General features: G+C 39.2%; 1 protein-coding gene across 1 annotated transcript in view; it reads right to left on the reverse strand.

Moving 5' to 3' along the window:
* Positions 1–15,598, reverse strand: part of nbas (NBAS subunit of NRZ tethering complex) — a 164,929-nt gene that overhangs the window by 27,422 nt on the left and 121,909 nt on the right. The window contains exon 48 of the mRNA XM_040125994.1: positions 15,215–15,398. Within this exon, the coding sequence (XP_039981928.1) occupies positions 15,215–15,398 (184 nt within the window). The remainder of the gene's footprint in view (positions 1–15,214; positions 15,399–15,598) is intronic.

Raw genomic sequence — 15,598 nt, forward strand, 5'->3', positions numbered from 1 at the left:
GAGAGAGAGTGAGAGAGGGAGAGGGAGGGCTAGACAGATGAAAGTGGAGTCATCTATTCCTCCTGAGAGTTACTGGCATGAGACTTATTTCATTCCTTTCCAAAGAAGACACATAAACACACACCAAAATATAATAAGGACCAGGCAAACGGGCACGCAGGTGTGCACACACAATCAAAAACAATCAGCTGAACGCAACTGAAACAGAGCTTCAGTAAACTCCTGTGAAATAATTTCCTCCGTATGTCGCCATCTCTCCTAAAGGAATAAACTCTCTCACTAAATAAATATTCTTAACATCAAAGCGCTCTACTGTAGTCTTTTAAATTTGAACTGCTTTAAACACACAGGTGACACTTGAAGGTAATAGTGTAGACAATTTTAGACACACACAGGGTGAATGAAGAATGCCCTGCTATACTCTAAATCTTCAAGAGTAAACTCTAAGGGTGTGTATCCACTGATTGGAGCCCCAAACCAGACTTTGAGGTATTTTTATTTGTAGACAATAAGCATGTTTGTCAACAAGAACTAAGAGCTAACATATGCATATTTAGTGTCCACAGCAAGCTCGAGCCCTCTCTGACTTGTATTTAGTCAGTTATTTTTTATGTTTAGTAATTGGGGGTAATTTAAGGTTGGGCAATAGGAACTATTTCTCTATATTTATCTCATTTAAAAAAAACAAAAAAAGGAACACTCTAAATGAGAATGAAAATGATCAACTTTGATATGCTATTTATTGGGTACATTGCTTTACAGCCAGTCACACCACAAAATTGGTGCCATTTCTTACTAATTATATAGCTCTCCTACAGGAACAGACAGAGTACTTCCTAAAAAAAAGGCACACCATCCCCTGGAACGATACATAACACCCTCAGAGAGAAAATCCCACAACAAAACGTAATGTTACTAACCTCTATTTTCAATTCTGCGACCTAAAACTAAATAAACATGCTGTTGCCATTTTTACTGCAAAAGACATGGTGCCAACATGCACAGAAAATTACTGATTCAAGCTGACATTTTATGTGCCTTTTGCTAAATTTGTCACTTTGATCGATGGTGGACCTGTAAGCCCACAAACCTGTCCGAAGGTCCTTAAAGGAATAAAAGGTGAGCGGGGATTGAAAAAGAAAGGAATTACAGTGTCTTTCCCTCCATTATAAAAATGCTTTATAGCCGTTTCATTGGGGATTTAATTTAATGTCAACACCGACCAGAAAAGCTACAGTGTAGGTTATAGAATGCAACATGTACGTTCATGGTCAAGCCCTCACAGACATGCTCTGAGTAATTATCAGCCTGATGAACGATGATGACTGACATTTATTTCATTTTGTGAACATACAACCGGTGTTTTCACCTCATCTCTTCGAACACATAAAGCACTGTCACTTGGCTTTAAATGGGCACTGTCCATGGTGCTGAAAGGCTTCTCTGGCTGTAATGATCATTGGGGCATGCTTTGTGAATTTAACTATGTTGGAGTGTAGTGGGTGTCATACCGTGGCTTGATGAACTGGCTGGTTGATCATTTGTCCTTTGTTGTTCTGCCATAACTAACAGCCTATTGTTGTTTATGGCAGTCAAACAAGCCCACAGAAAGCAAGTGGAAGGCATTTTGTTGAAGTTTAAATGGCTAGTAATATACTACTACATGTGCCATTTAAAATGTTCATTAAAGGCCCAATTTGTAATTTTATTCATATGTATTCACATATATAATTGAAGAGTTTGGCCTACAGATAAAAATATATATAAATATTATGTGTGAATCAGCTGCACTTAGTTATTTTTGTCCAAGCACCAATTTGGTCTGTGCCCTGAGGAACCGTAGCATCATACAATCAAGATATTTAATGAGAAAACTGGATCAAAGTGTCAGTCAGTATGAAAAATTAGTGGCCTGCTTGAAAATTTTCACCCCACTTGTAATGAGAACCCTCCTCCGGCCCTGATTAGGGAAGAGATGGTTTTGGTCTCTGAGGCGGAGTCAAAACAAATAAAGAGAATGGCCAATTTGTTAGAGACATTATAGAGAAGACAGAAAATGGTGGTTATGTATTTCTTATTTCATGACACTTTATTTATCTAAAACAAACCCCACATATCAATAGTCAATTGACTTACAATAAAGGTTTGTTTTTATATTCATCATCATTAACTGATAGTTAACTGGAAAATGTTTACATTTACCAGTATCTGGTATGCCTTTCTACGCAGCAATATTCTGCATCACAAGAACTATGAGGATTTTGCATACAGCAATAGTGGGTTGTTTGGAAGAAACTAAAGAACTTGAGATAACTTATATGGAGATTTGTTTGTTGTAAGGCCTAAAATTATTGCTTCAGTCTACCTCATTTTGGAAAATTTCACATGCAAATGAAACAATCTTCCAGATTATTTAAACTCAAAACAACTTTGAACCTGTAATAAAAACCCAAAGCTTTTAGAGAGACTAATGATCCCACAAATTTATGTTCATTATCAGTGTACTGTCTTTAGCGTCAACTGGAAGAGGTACTTCAAACATTTCCACCTGGATACAAATCATGTGCTGTTTAGAGGGTTTCTAATTGTTAAAAATTTCATGTTGGTCAACCAAATGCATGTGATGAGGTTGAGGTATTACAGTACATACAGTAAATCTTGAGTGTCTGATCAATAATTTAGCACAGCAACCTTGGAATACTTGTTGCCTTTCTGAAAGGTTTTGAAGGGGCAGTGGGGGTCCTAAAGCCACTGTGCACAACAAATAAAGAGTTACTTTTGACTGACATGCTGAAATATTCAAAGTGCTATGGGGGTATTTGGTACAGCATACAATGTCCAAGGTTTTCCCCAGTTGTTGTTATAGTGGATATGATCCACCTCCACTAAATTATTGACTGTCTCTGCAAATATTAGAAGTAACTAAAACAGTTTTCTGACATTAAACCCTCAGTGAAACTATTATAGCTTTATATATTTTTGTATTATACTATTTCAAGCAGCAAATGCTATATATTGAATGTGTGAGGCAATTGTTTATACATTCATCTGGTGACTAAAATTGATCACAGTCAAGATGAGATCCGGCTCAAAAGATCACAATGATTGCTTTGCTATAATTAATAGAGACAAGACACTGGTTTAAAAACAGAATACCTGAGTTCTTTGTAGTCTGGAAATGTTGAAGGCAAACGGCTCAATCACTCACAATCAGCAGGGGATGTCTGAAGAACAACTCACAGCACTTGTGGGACATAACAATAGCGCTGCTGGTCAAGCACAAAGTTGTACTTAGTTAAAGTTTAATAATTACCACTTGAACTTTTTAACATCAGTAACTTTCATCAGAGGTTCATTTTAGAAAGGAGTACACAATCACAGCTCAGCCTCAGCCCAGTGGATCTCACTACTAGAATATAGGCCAAGTAAAGGTTGCGTGTGCAGATGTACAGATGTACAGATGTGCCTACAGGTACATGCTATTTCCCATATTCATGTACAGAAAATTTTTCTTTAAAAAATTAACAATAAACATACTTTCACACGTGGGTTCCAGCACTGAGAGTACTGCTAATGCATCATTGCTGTTCAGTTATCTTATTCAGATATATGACAGAAACGGTTTTCTAATAAACACACTCTTAAGGTTTTGAGGCAAATCAATTGGACCAATGGTTGCTGAGATATTTCAGTCTGGACCAAAGAGGTAGACTGATTGACCAACAGACCCACAATGGCATCCATAGAGACACACCGCTAGCATGGATTACACAGACCTTTGGCCGCACATTATACAACTACATAATAGCTTCTTTTCTATACGCTACATAAGGAAAAACTTTTCAAACACACAATTTAACTGCTGCAAATGTCATTTGAAAGTACATTTAGGTGAAGCTTGTGGGAATTTTCAAAAATTTTGTCCAGTATTGACTGCTTCAAAACAACCCAGTAATGGAAAGGAATTGATATGAAACATCCAACTAATAGAAAACGACACGTATATTACTACTTTTTAAGGCAAAAAATGACAGCTACACATGTTAACATCATGCAGAGCGCAAACACACACGCAAATTTATATAGTCAGTACAACTCAGAATAAACTCAACAAAAGCCCTATTTAAACACCAGATATTATATTACGCCACACACATGCAGACCTAGAGAACATGTCTTCACAGCTGACAAGAGCTGACCATGTGGCTGACTTGCTAAACTATGAGGTGACCAAATCATCAACTCTGTGAGCAACACTGTGGTAGACAGGTTAATGATCAGTGTTCTATCACTGTCTGTGTTGACAGCTCTCTCCCTCTCACTCGTCACATCTTATTACCACTGCCAATCATGACGGAGAGCCTTGTCAATTCCACCTTACTATCAAATGGGCAGGATAAATAGAGGGTAGGAATTTTTTTTTAAATACCACAGCATGGAAAATGCTCCAGAGTCAACTTCATCACTTAATGGTGTCAGTTTGCTAAATTGACATGACCATTATCCAGTTCCTTGTTCAGGTAATAGTTTTCCTGGAGGTTCTACAATAAAGACTGTTATGACTTGTTGCACATTACTTGACGTTAAAATGTTGTAACTGTCGGTCTCACAAGAGGACTTCTTTTTACATCCTTGATTCTGTTTCTTGCCACCACACCAACAGCTGGACCTGGTCATAGACTGGTTTTAAAGGTGAATACTTATTTCATTAAGGTTTACATATTTACATTAAGTACATACTGCCCCAAAAAGGCAGGGAGCAGGACCTACAGAGGCAGTAAAGCTGAGAAAAATGGGTTTAAATTTTTCAGTTTAGGAGGAAAGCTATGTAGATAGTTGCACTTTGACATTTGATTATTCTTTCTAAAGAACACATTGGCTCGAACCATTGGAATATCTATTTTTGTGCATTATGTCCATAAGAGGGCAAACCAATAAAACAAAGAGACATAAATTCTTGGATGAATATTTTCGAGATGTGCTCTCAGGTTGCCGGAATGGTCGGCTAACTGTAGCTTACATAGCTTGCGTACAACTTTTTCCACAGTTTTGGCATCTACTGACAAAATCCAAAGTATTTCCAAAAGTGGCTTTTAAGATTGCACAGAATGCAAATCACTCTCTCTGTGGCTGAGTTGGGTGTGAACTCTGTGCCATCATTGCACCACACAGTTGTTGAATTATTCGCTCATTTCAGCGTGACCTGCATTTCCACCATGGTGAGTGCTGCTTTTTCTTCTCCCCACAAGCGAATATTAATTTTCACAATCGAATGCCTGTTTTTTGTTTTTTTTCCAGTTCAATTATAAATTCAAATTTAGAATATTTGTTGACAGCCCTAGATGATAGGAAGGTTTTAATGTTTTAATTCTATCCCTTTTAAGGCTACCTCAAAAAACCATTGCCTCGCATAATACCTTAATTATGTAGATACTGCGTGTTACCTTTGGATAATCTTTAAAGAATACAAAGGGAAAATGCAGTATATAGTGGCTAAATGTGTTCTTTCAGCTTTGTTGTCCCTTATAAATAGATTGTGTAAGGAAATGAACTTTTTTTAGTCTATTTACATGTCATTTCATAGGAATTAAAGGTATCTATGTTTTGCTAGGTGTCTGTTCTTATATTTAAAATCAATGTAATAAATTAATTTATTTGGTACATTTTAATATGTGATTTAAAGGGATCTTAACTACACCAAACTGCATAGATTCCACTAGAGTCAAAACCTGAGTTGGCAGATATGCTACTTAGATCTGCTAAGCATCAGTAGCATAACTGCTAGTTACGTTAGCTTTAGCAGGAGTTTGTACTGTAGATAGATAGATAGATAGATAGATAGATAGATAGATAGATAGATAGATAGATAGAAATATATAGTAATTTATATGGTAAAAAAGAAGTCAAAAAGTCAGATTTTGGTCTTAACGAAGTTTCAACATAATATGTAGTTACTGTGTTTTGGTTTTGGATGGCAGTCCACAATAGTTTAAATTATAAACATATATTTATTAAAAAAATAGAGTAACCCATGATGACACAGGAAGAACTATTTAAATTAAATATGAATTATTTCAATTTTTAAATTTTTTTTTTATTTGGTCAGAATTTACTGGGAGTTTTTTAATTTTGAGAAACCATGTCTATTTAAAAATATCTTCAACACAGCCAACACTGCACCAATTAAGGTAATGTGACTGTTAGCCTTTCTGTGTTAAGTTAAAGATGCATGGTTTCTTCCTGAATTTGTATGAGCTGTTAGTAAAACAAAAGTGAACTTTCGCCCCCATCAACAAATCTGCCTGATAATCTTCTCTGTGACTTGGCAATTATCTCAGTCCTTGATCTGAGAGGGGCGAAAGAGAGAGACAGGGAAGGGAGGAGGGGAGAACATGGGACGTGGGCATGTCAGTGTATTGGACTGGGAGTGCGGTTGGAGACGTGGGATCCGGAGATCTCTGTGTCTTGCCTTTACTGAATGCGTTCTGAATGAGCTCATCAATATTCATTGACCTGCTCTGGCTAATGTCCCCAGCGACGGGCAGAATAAAGATGCAGAGGTCACACACTTCACAAAGGCCGGGGAGAGCGAAGGAGAGAATGAGCGATGCCGAGGAAGAGACCGGGGATGATAAGAGAGCACAGGTTTCAGATAAAATGAGAGAAAAGAAAAGCAAACACCAAAAGGGCAAAGCCTCGGAGCTTGTAGGGGGTTAGGGAGTATATTACGACTAGAAAATGAAACACATAAAACATGCAGGGGAAACATAAGCAAAAAGATAAAGACACACGACCATGAGGAACAAACAAACACACCCACTTTTGTATGCAAAGGATGACATGACAAGATGAGTCGCTTGACAAACAAAAACAGCTTCTCTAACCTCTCCCTCTATTTGTTATGCTTTTTCTTGCTCTCTGCCTGTAGTCTGTGGCAGATCCACATTGTATAATATCACACCTGAGTATACATAATGGTACATGCCTCAAGAGGAGAGGAAGAGTTTGAGGGGAAAAAAGATAAGAGACAGGTGGAGCTGAGAAGACAAAACACAGAAGGGGAGTGGTTAGAATAGTACATCGAGGTTAGGAGGAAAGAACGAGCTTGTAGCTTGAAACCATCTTGACACACACCTGCTTGACATGACGCCACAGCACCAGACATCAATATTAACACACACACACAAGCTGCGTTTACAGTATATTTTAATATTAAACGCATATGTGCCAAGACTCCAATCATTCCCTAATCATGCAAGCATATAGGGGCTTATGAATATTCAAGGTGTGAGGAAGGCCAAGGAAAAGGGAAGATAATAAAATGATGTGGTGTGTGAACACTAAAACGTAAAACATGACTAGACACACATGCACCCACATGCAATTACTTAAGGTGAGAATAAGTTAAATGCTTTAAATGTAAAAACATGAAAATCAAGATGTTCGTAGGTGTGGGAGGATGTTCGAGCTTGCATGCACACATACACTCACACATGCTCAGGCTAAATCATGACAGTTAAAGTAAAGCTTTAACTTGGTGCTACAGAGCAAAAAAGAACTTGCCAAAAAAGATTATGGTGACCAAGTTAGCCCCCAGCACCCCTCCCATCCCCCTGAATCCATCTAAGATTTTACCATCTTTCTCCTTCCTTCTCATCTGGCTCCGCACTGCCCACTTCTATCACTTCAACTGATCTTTTCTCCTTGTTTTTCCTTTTGTCTGTCTCCCTCTCCACATCCCCCTTTCTTGTTTATTTTACCGCACTGCCTACTCTCTGCTGTTTTTTGACTGATCATCAGTGATCCCACGGAGTGGACAAAGTGTTGTGCTCTTTTCTCCTGCCTCCAAGTTAAACACGGAGCATAAATAAATTTTTCGTAAGAGGCCAAGGGGGATAGATAAAAGCTGACAAAACAAGTGGAATTATTGCTGAGGCTTGGCAATCGTGACAGTGACCCCTGACCTGTTGCATTACAGAGCAGCCATAAGGTTTCTCAACCCCATCACATTTATTATTTATCTACCTGGAAAAAGACTCTGCTCTCTCTCTGTTCTTGTACAGCCCTCTCCCTCCAGTCCAGGCTCATTCGCTTTCATCAGACAAATCTCTCTCTGCTTCTCTGTACAGCTTCTTCTCTCCACCTAGCCTTCACCTCTGGGAAGCGCCATCATTTTTTTTTTTTTTCCACACAATCCCTAGTATGACGACTCCTGAAGTTCTCTTCCACTTTTAAACTTCTTTTCAACTTTCCCATTTGACAGTATGTGATATGTGAGCCCGTGTGTGTGCGCCACAGGGGCCTAATGGCAACACATTGTTCTGTCAAGCAACAACACTCCCACTTGTGTTTCTATTAGTATTCCTATCATACCAAACAAATATTTTAGTTGCAACAAAATAATGTACCATCCATCTGTGCAGTTTTTTGTGTCCTCTTTCACCGTCTTTCTTGAATATGTGTCAGGGCTAAAGCTTATCTTGGGACTATGGTTTTGCATACTTCAAACGGCAGTCTTAATATTTAAATATACAGCTGGTGGAGTGGGATGCATTACAGTATGGCAGGAGGGGATAGGCACACAGGCATTAACATACAGAAAATAAAGGCATATTTTGGCATATATTCATAAATACATACACACTAATGAAAACTTACACTTCAAATATCCACAATTCTCTGTGTATGCATGCATTCATACGCTCCACGTTTATTGCATTGTGTCCAGAAACGGTAGAATTCTGTGACTTTCTGCTTAACTGCTGCATGCAAAATGAGAATCACCATCCTATCGTTCTACAGAGGGCGGAACAAGGATGGATTGAGAAAGTAGGAGGCTGACAAAGAGGCTAAGAGGGAGACATTGTGAAAGAGACAAAAAGAAAAAAGGGTGAAGCGGGGCATGAATTTAGTTGTGTTGACTGATTCATGACTGAATGACCATAAACATAGTTGGTCATGCAAAAACAGCGAGGAGGTTGAGAAGGAAGAATTAAAAATTCAATACTGCATGGAGGTAAGTCAGTTATAAAGTGCTGTAAACCATATGACTTTGCATAAAACAAAATTTGTCAAAAGCAGAGATGTAATCAGAAACAATAACCATTTATGAGCAGAAGAAAAAAGCAGCACCCCATGCAATATACAGGTTGTTTTTGTCTAAAGTTAACTGAGAATTTACGACTAGAAAATCAAACTTGACTTAATCATGAGGAAAATGCAAGAAAAACAAAAAAGCACAGGACAAGGTGAAATGAAAGGAAAATGAAGATGTGGCTCAGGGAAAGTCGAGAAAGGGCCTGGTCAGGTTAAAGTGTGGGGTCCAGAGGCTGTTTAGCTGCAGACTGGAAGCTGACAAGAGTGCAGCTATAGTACACAACACAGTCTGCTCTGCTCTGCTCTGCTCTGCTCAGCCCAGTCCATCCATATTAGATAGACGGCACACTGCAAGGCCAAACAGCACAACACCAAAACAGTGTGTCATAGCAAATGATCCATGACACTGACATGGGGAAAGGGGCCGGCAGCATGAATCAGCGATCACAGCTGATGAGCTCAGATGATGACTTCTCATGCACATGCTCACACACATGCAGGTGATTTCCCTGCAACCTTCCCCTGTGCTCCTCAACATTTTGAGTGCACACAGGTGGGAAGACCTTGATGCAGTTACCAGGCTCACCTTCCTTTAGTGTGTCTGTGTTTTTGTGTGTGTGTGTTGTGGCCATTAACGCTAGCACTGCCAGGGGATTTAGCACAGTAATTACTATCTTCACACTATAAAATCAAGGCTACAGCGGAGAGGGTATTACATCAACAAGCATGTGTGCACACATCCATGCAGTAGTAGCACATATACCCACACATACACACATATTTGATTTCAGATGTCACCTCTTTGTCCGCCATCAACAAATAACCATAAGTTTATTGTTATTAGTGACATAAAGGCCAAACACAATATACACACGCACATGCACACCAACAAAACAGACCGTGACATTTGGACACCCTGCTGTTATGACTAATCATTCAAAATGAAGTCACAAAATCTATCCCTGGCCTCACCTCTCACACGCTCTCTTCCTTTCCTCCTGTACCTCCCAACCCCACCCCCACTACCTAAATGTCAGCATTTCCATTGGGCTCATTAATACCTCGCTTATTAGGTATCTCTGTGTGTGCCTTGAGTGTGTTGGGATGCTGTGGGAGGGAGCACGGATGATGTATTGGAATGGCAAGTGGCCTGTTGTTCTCTTTTTCTGTTCCAATGTCATCTCTGAATCTTTTTCTCTCTTAATGTCTCTGATCCATCATTATCTCTCTCCTCTCTCTGATTTTCTCTTTCTCTGTGTTTCTTTCTGATCCATCATCGCTGCGCGTGTGTGCGTGTGTATGTGAGGCAGCAGCTGTGAATCATCATGCAGTGGCCTTTCCACTGACATGGCCCGGCCTGACCCAGTCTGAGCACCACTGGGCTAAACAGCATCCATCATAATAGCATTCATAGGCTGGCAAGTTGGGATGCATTTGTTTGTCTGTCTGGGTGTATAATACAACAATGCCTTTGTGTATGGATGAGGGTGTATAGACAGAAACATCCAGATACAGCCACTATGAAGAGACATTTTAGAGCCTCAAAGATTGTGAGGATCTGAGGATTTCTTAACATACTGTGTAAGAGGTGCGCACGAGGCAATGAGGCTAGGATGGAGGTTTACGCAGCAAGGGAATCAGATCTGCAGGAATACACAATCTAGCCTGAAACACTCACAAGGAGACAGGAAAACAAAGAGGAAGCTGTAGCAGCATTAACCTTTGAGCTAAATCAGTTGTATCACGGTTCATAAATACTGTACCCTAAATTGAAATCTGGTTAGGCCAGATCTTTACTGGCCTGTGTTGGCTGGTGGACACTATTTTGATAAATAGCCAATATGTAAATATATTCTTTATTTTATTTTATTTTATTTTTTTACATGAGGTAGTTTGTTTCAGGCTGCAAGACTGTGGTCAGAGACCTGACAGCCTGCTGGCAGCTCATCAGACAAAAATGAACAGCAGCAAGCAAGGACAGGTAACAAATGTAAATTTTTTGTATTATTTACATACAGTACATTCTGCACGAGCTGTGACTTGAGACAAAGTTATAATAGCAGCTGGAAGCTTACAATTTATAAGCTAATTCACTTCATATAGTGAATTAGCTTATTGTTTGACATTTTGGGAGATACGCTTATCCACTTCCTTGTCGAGAGTTAGACGAGAAGATTGATACCACTCTCATGTCTGTATGATAAACTATGAAGCTACTGCCTGCAGACAGCAGGCTTAGCTTAACATAAAACTATGCTAGGTGTTTATGTGTTTCCAGTCTTTGTGCTAGGCTAAGCTAAGATAAGATAACCCGCTTCATAAGTAATGTACAGTCATGAGAGTGGTATCAATCTTCTCATCTAGCTCTCGGAAAGAAAGCAAATATGAGTATTTCCCAAGATGTTGAATCATTCCCTTAAATGCTTCTGAGAAGAAACACAAGAGTGAGGTCTGAGAGGAATGAAAAAAACCTGTTAACTGAAAAAATAAATGCATGATTTTGTATGGTGGTTAAAAAAAAGTCTATTGGTTTTTGTTTTGTTTTGTTTTGACTTTCATTTTGGCTTTTAGTGTGTCTTCAGTTCACCCTATTTGTTACCAGCTGCCTGGAAGGTCTCCAACCAAAGGAGTCGCAGCCTGAGCTTATGTTAATGGATCCATATCAGCAGTAAGTACTGTAAGTCATACCACCTTATCTCGACAAAACTAATCCTTTTTTGCACTGTAAAAGAATATCATAGTTATCTTTCTGTACTGAAGGTCAGCAGCCACAGTCAGGTCACTGCGGCAGGGCAGATGAATTCAGATACAGCAGTAATGGCACAATGTCACAGCACACCAACCTGACATTATCATTTGTATCTGTGATTTTACTATTTTTCCCCAAAAGCCTTAATTGTTATTCATAGAGTGCATTTTCAGAAGCCCCAACTAATTACTTACTTTTCAGTCCCATTGTTGTATTTTAAGTCATATTAATATTTCTAGATCAATCTCTTTTGTTTTAAGAGAAAAAAAAAGAGGAATATAGAATATAACACAGGTCTAGCATAATGTCTGTGATTCATCAATGACAATTAACCAAGTCGATTTGTAGCATATTATAACAAATGACAGGGACAAATGACAGCAATTTTGATCCTGAATAATTGCGTGATCAAATAGCCTGTAGTTTAATCCCGAAATCTTCTCTCTCGATCAATAAACTAATTTTTGTTTTATGCTCATTCATGAAATTACTCTTTCCAAAAAACTTTTGAAGTATTAGTTTCCTTCCTTTTAACCTGGAAAATTAATAAATAAAATAATGAGTCCCTGGGAACTCTGTGAAATAAGTTTTGCTTAGTCATCTTTTGATTCATCAATGGCTTTCCAGTATTGTTGACATTGAGGAAAGAGAGCCAGGAAAGAATACAAAGAGAGGTGGAGTTTACACTTTACACATCAGAGACAAGAAGACATATAAAGGGAAAGTAAGGATGAGGAGATGAAGGATTCATTTTTAAGATCAAAGCGACATTTTCTTCAACCTTGTTGTTCATTTACATTTCTTTTCTGAATTAGAACATACAGGCAGCATATATGTACAGTATTTCTGTGCATGTGTGTGTGTGGATATGCAGCTTAACACATGGAAACTTGTGCACAGTTGGGAGCATGTGTGTGCATGTGTCAGCGTGAATGTGTGTGAGTGCATATAGCTATTTTGCAGCTGCCTTTGATCGCAGACGACAGCTCTAATCAGACGCGTTCGTCAGAACAGCAAACAGACAGTGGCAGAAAAGGAAAGATGAGAAAAACTCCAGCTTAAACCTACTACTGGTATCAGTTTCACTCACAAACCATGGCTTGACAGCACGGTTGTCATGGAAATCACAGCAGGCAGTCTGTTTGTGTGAGTGTGCATAAGCATGTGTGCACTGCACGGGAGGGCTGAATGCACAGTGAAGGATGGATACAGTGGTTTTGTGTGAATGTGTGTGAGGGTGTATGTCTCGCGGGTAGCCTGTGGGACACAGTTAGAAGGGAGTTGGGCTGATTAGTTAAGGGACCAGGGGGACAGAGGGGGGACAATTCTTTCCTTCCCTTTTTCTCCACCCTCTTGTCTCTGTCTGACTTTTTTTTTGCACCACTTCCCTCTCCTCTTCCTCTACTTCCTCCTCTCTTTCTGGCTATGAGCCGATGTGCATGGCTTAGGGGCACCAACATGCTGCCATCAGTTCAAACTCTGCTTACGGGTGTTACCAGCCCAGCCAACATGATTACTATGCCACAGCTTTCAGCCGGGCAACCGTCAGTGGAAACACTGACGTGTCGCTTCAATTAGGAGGCAAAATGTAATAAATAAAAGATTGTGTGAATGCGAATGTGTTTGCGCATGGCTTTGGATTAGTGTGTTAGTACAGAGGTGGATATGAAAAATCTTTCCAAACAAAAAAAAAGGACTAATCAAAGTTAAATGAGACATTTGGCTACAAAAACTCTGTTCATACATTTAAAGGCCTTTTGGTTGCCTTAGGGAGAGATGAAAGAAAGTGGCACTTCATCTGAAATGAGTCTCGCTCTTACAGCAAGACTTCTTTTACAAGATTAATTAACTGATCCCTTGGGTGTACACTCCTCGAAGAGCACATGTGTGCACTGGCCTGTGTGTGTGTGTGTGTGTGTGTGTGTGTGTGTGTGTGTGTGTGTGTGTGTGTGTGTGTGTGTGTGTGTGTGTGTGTTTCATCAGAGCCTGCCAAATGTCGGGAGTGCACCCAATTAGGTAAAGAGTCCGGGCCCACACACCTGTCTACCTGCACTGACAATGGCCCACGGCTGTGCGCATACATTTACACATTAATTAACCAGCTCGGACCATTAATTAGTCAGTCAGGAAACCTAATGACTAGCCGTGCAATAGTAGGTTACACCAGGGAGGAAGAAGGCCGACGGCAGAGCAAATATACATATGTGCAAAAATCCACCCTAATCGAACACAGACACTGTACATATATTACACATTCCTGTAAATATACAGAGGATTATAGGAATGTTTACAATCATGTATGTGATGATATGTGTTGTTTTTACATCTACAAAAACAAACAAACAAGCAAATATATTTATCTCTATTAGTAAGACATCAAGAGGCCAGATCTTCATTGCCAAGACACGTACAGTTTTGCTGCAAAAGACGTGTTTCCACTATAACATCAAATGACCCAGAACATCAATATAAAATAATGATGTTCTCTTTCCACTGATTATTCACTATTATGGTGTGTTGGTGTATACTGTATAGTCTTATATCTCTCCTAAACGAGAGATATATCTCACCCAAAAGCTTGATTTCATGTGAAATACAGTACACACACACTTACTGTATACTCAAAATTTAGCATTTTAGATGCACTATTGACATTTTGAATCAGCTTTTCAAAGATAACATATTTGTTTACTCTTTCTGGATCTATAAATATACAACTGCTTTTGCAAAGATGTCTTTGACAAAGGTGACAACTGAAATACCTTGACAAATGCTTGTTATAAGTTATAATGAAAAGGCATGAGTGAATCCTATAATGAAGATTTGAAAAGAGTGCAACATAATTTTCAATCTGAAACACCGCCTTGGTAGCTGGTGGGTCAAATAAAACCAAGACATGATCTCAGCTTCCTCTAATTTGCAGTGTTTGCATCAGCTTTAAAATGACATTAACTACATCTTAATTATCCCTCCAGCAGTACACCAACCTTTGTTACTGCCCAAAGCCTATATTGTTACATAATGTCAACATTCACATTTCTGGATGGGTTGAGTGAGTAATTTATCCACCATCTTAGCGTCTTCACTATCCCATTTCTGCTCTGTTCTCCATCCACTTATCTCCTCTCTCCACCCATCAATTGCTAGTACCTTTTCAAAATTTATGCCACAACATTTGATGGTAAAAATGAAATGAATAAATGGTAAATGAGAAAATATATATCCAGAAATCTGTACCCTCCTTCAGATCAAGCACCAGTGTTTAGGAGTTCTTGGGATTTAACTTGTTTCTCAACTAGGATCTGATGAGTCATAGCTGTTTGTATGTGTGTGGCTGTGTCCATGTGTGACAGCATCTGTGCACGTTACCTCTCTGTCTTTGAGAACGGCCTCAGTTCTGTAGAGCAGAAGAAGACGAACGTCACTGTCTGGGAGGCTGAAGTTACTTTCCAGGATCTGCAGCACCTTGATCCGAGGCCGCACGGGCAGCGATGAGTCTCCGCAGAATGGACGCAGCCAAGCCAGAAGGTCATCTGAAGTCACCGCACTGTCACTGAGGGAGGAAGATGAGAGGAGCAGCAGACAGACAGATAAGTGAGGGACAGATAAGGAGACAGAGATGGAGCAGCAATGTGGAGAGGTTAATATAAAATAAAATAAAAAGAAAAGAAAAACAGTTCTAACATAAATTAAGTTATTTTTTGTGCCAAGAAAAAAAATGTCCACCATAAAAATGAAGATAGTACTTTTTCA

This window comes from Xiphias gladius, chromosome 4 (assembly GCF_016859285.1).
Source record: "Xiphias gladius isolate SHS-SW01 ecotype Sanya breed wild chromosome 4, ASM1685928v1, whole genome shotgun sequence".
Lineage (NCBI taxonomy): Eukaryota > Metazoa > Chordata > Actinopteri > Istiophoriformes > Xiphiidae > Xiphias > Xiphias gladius.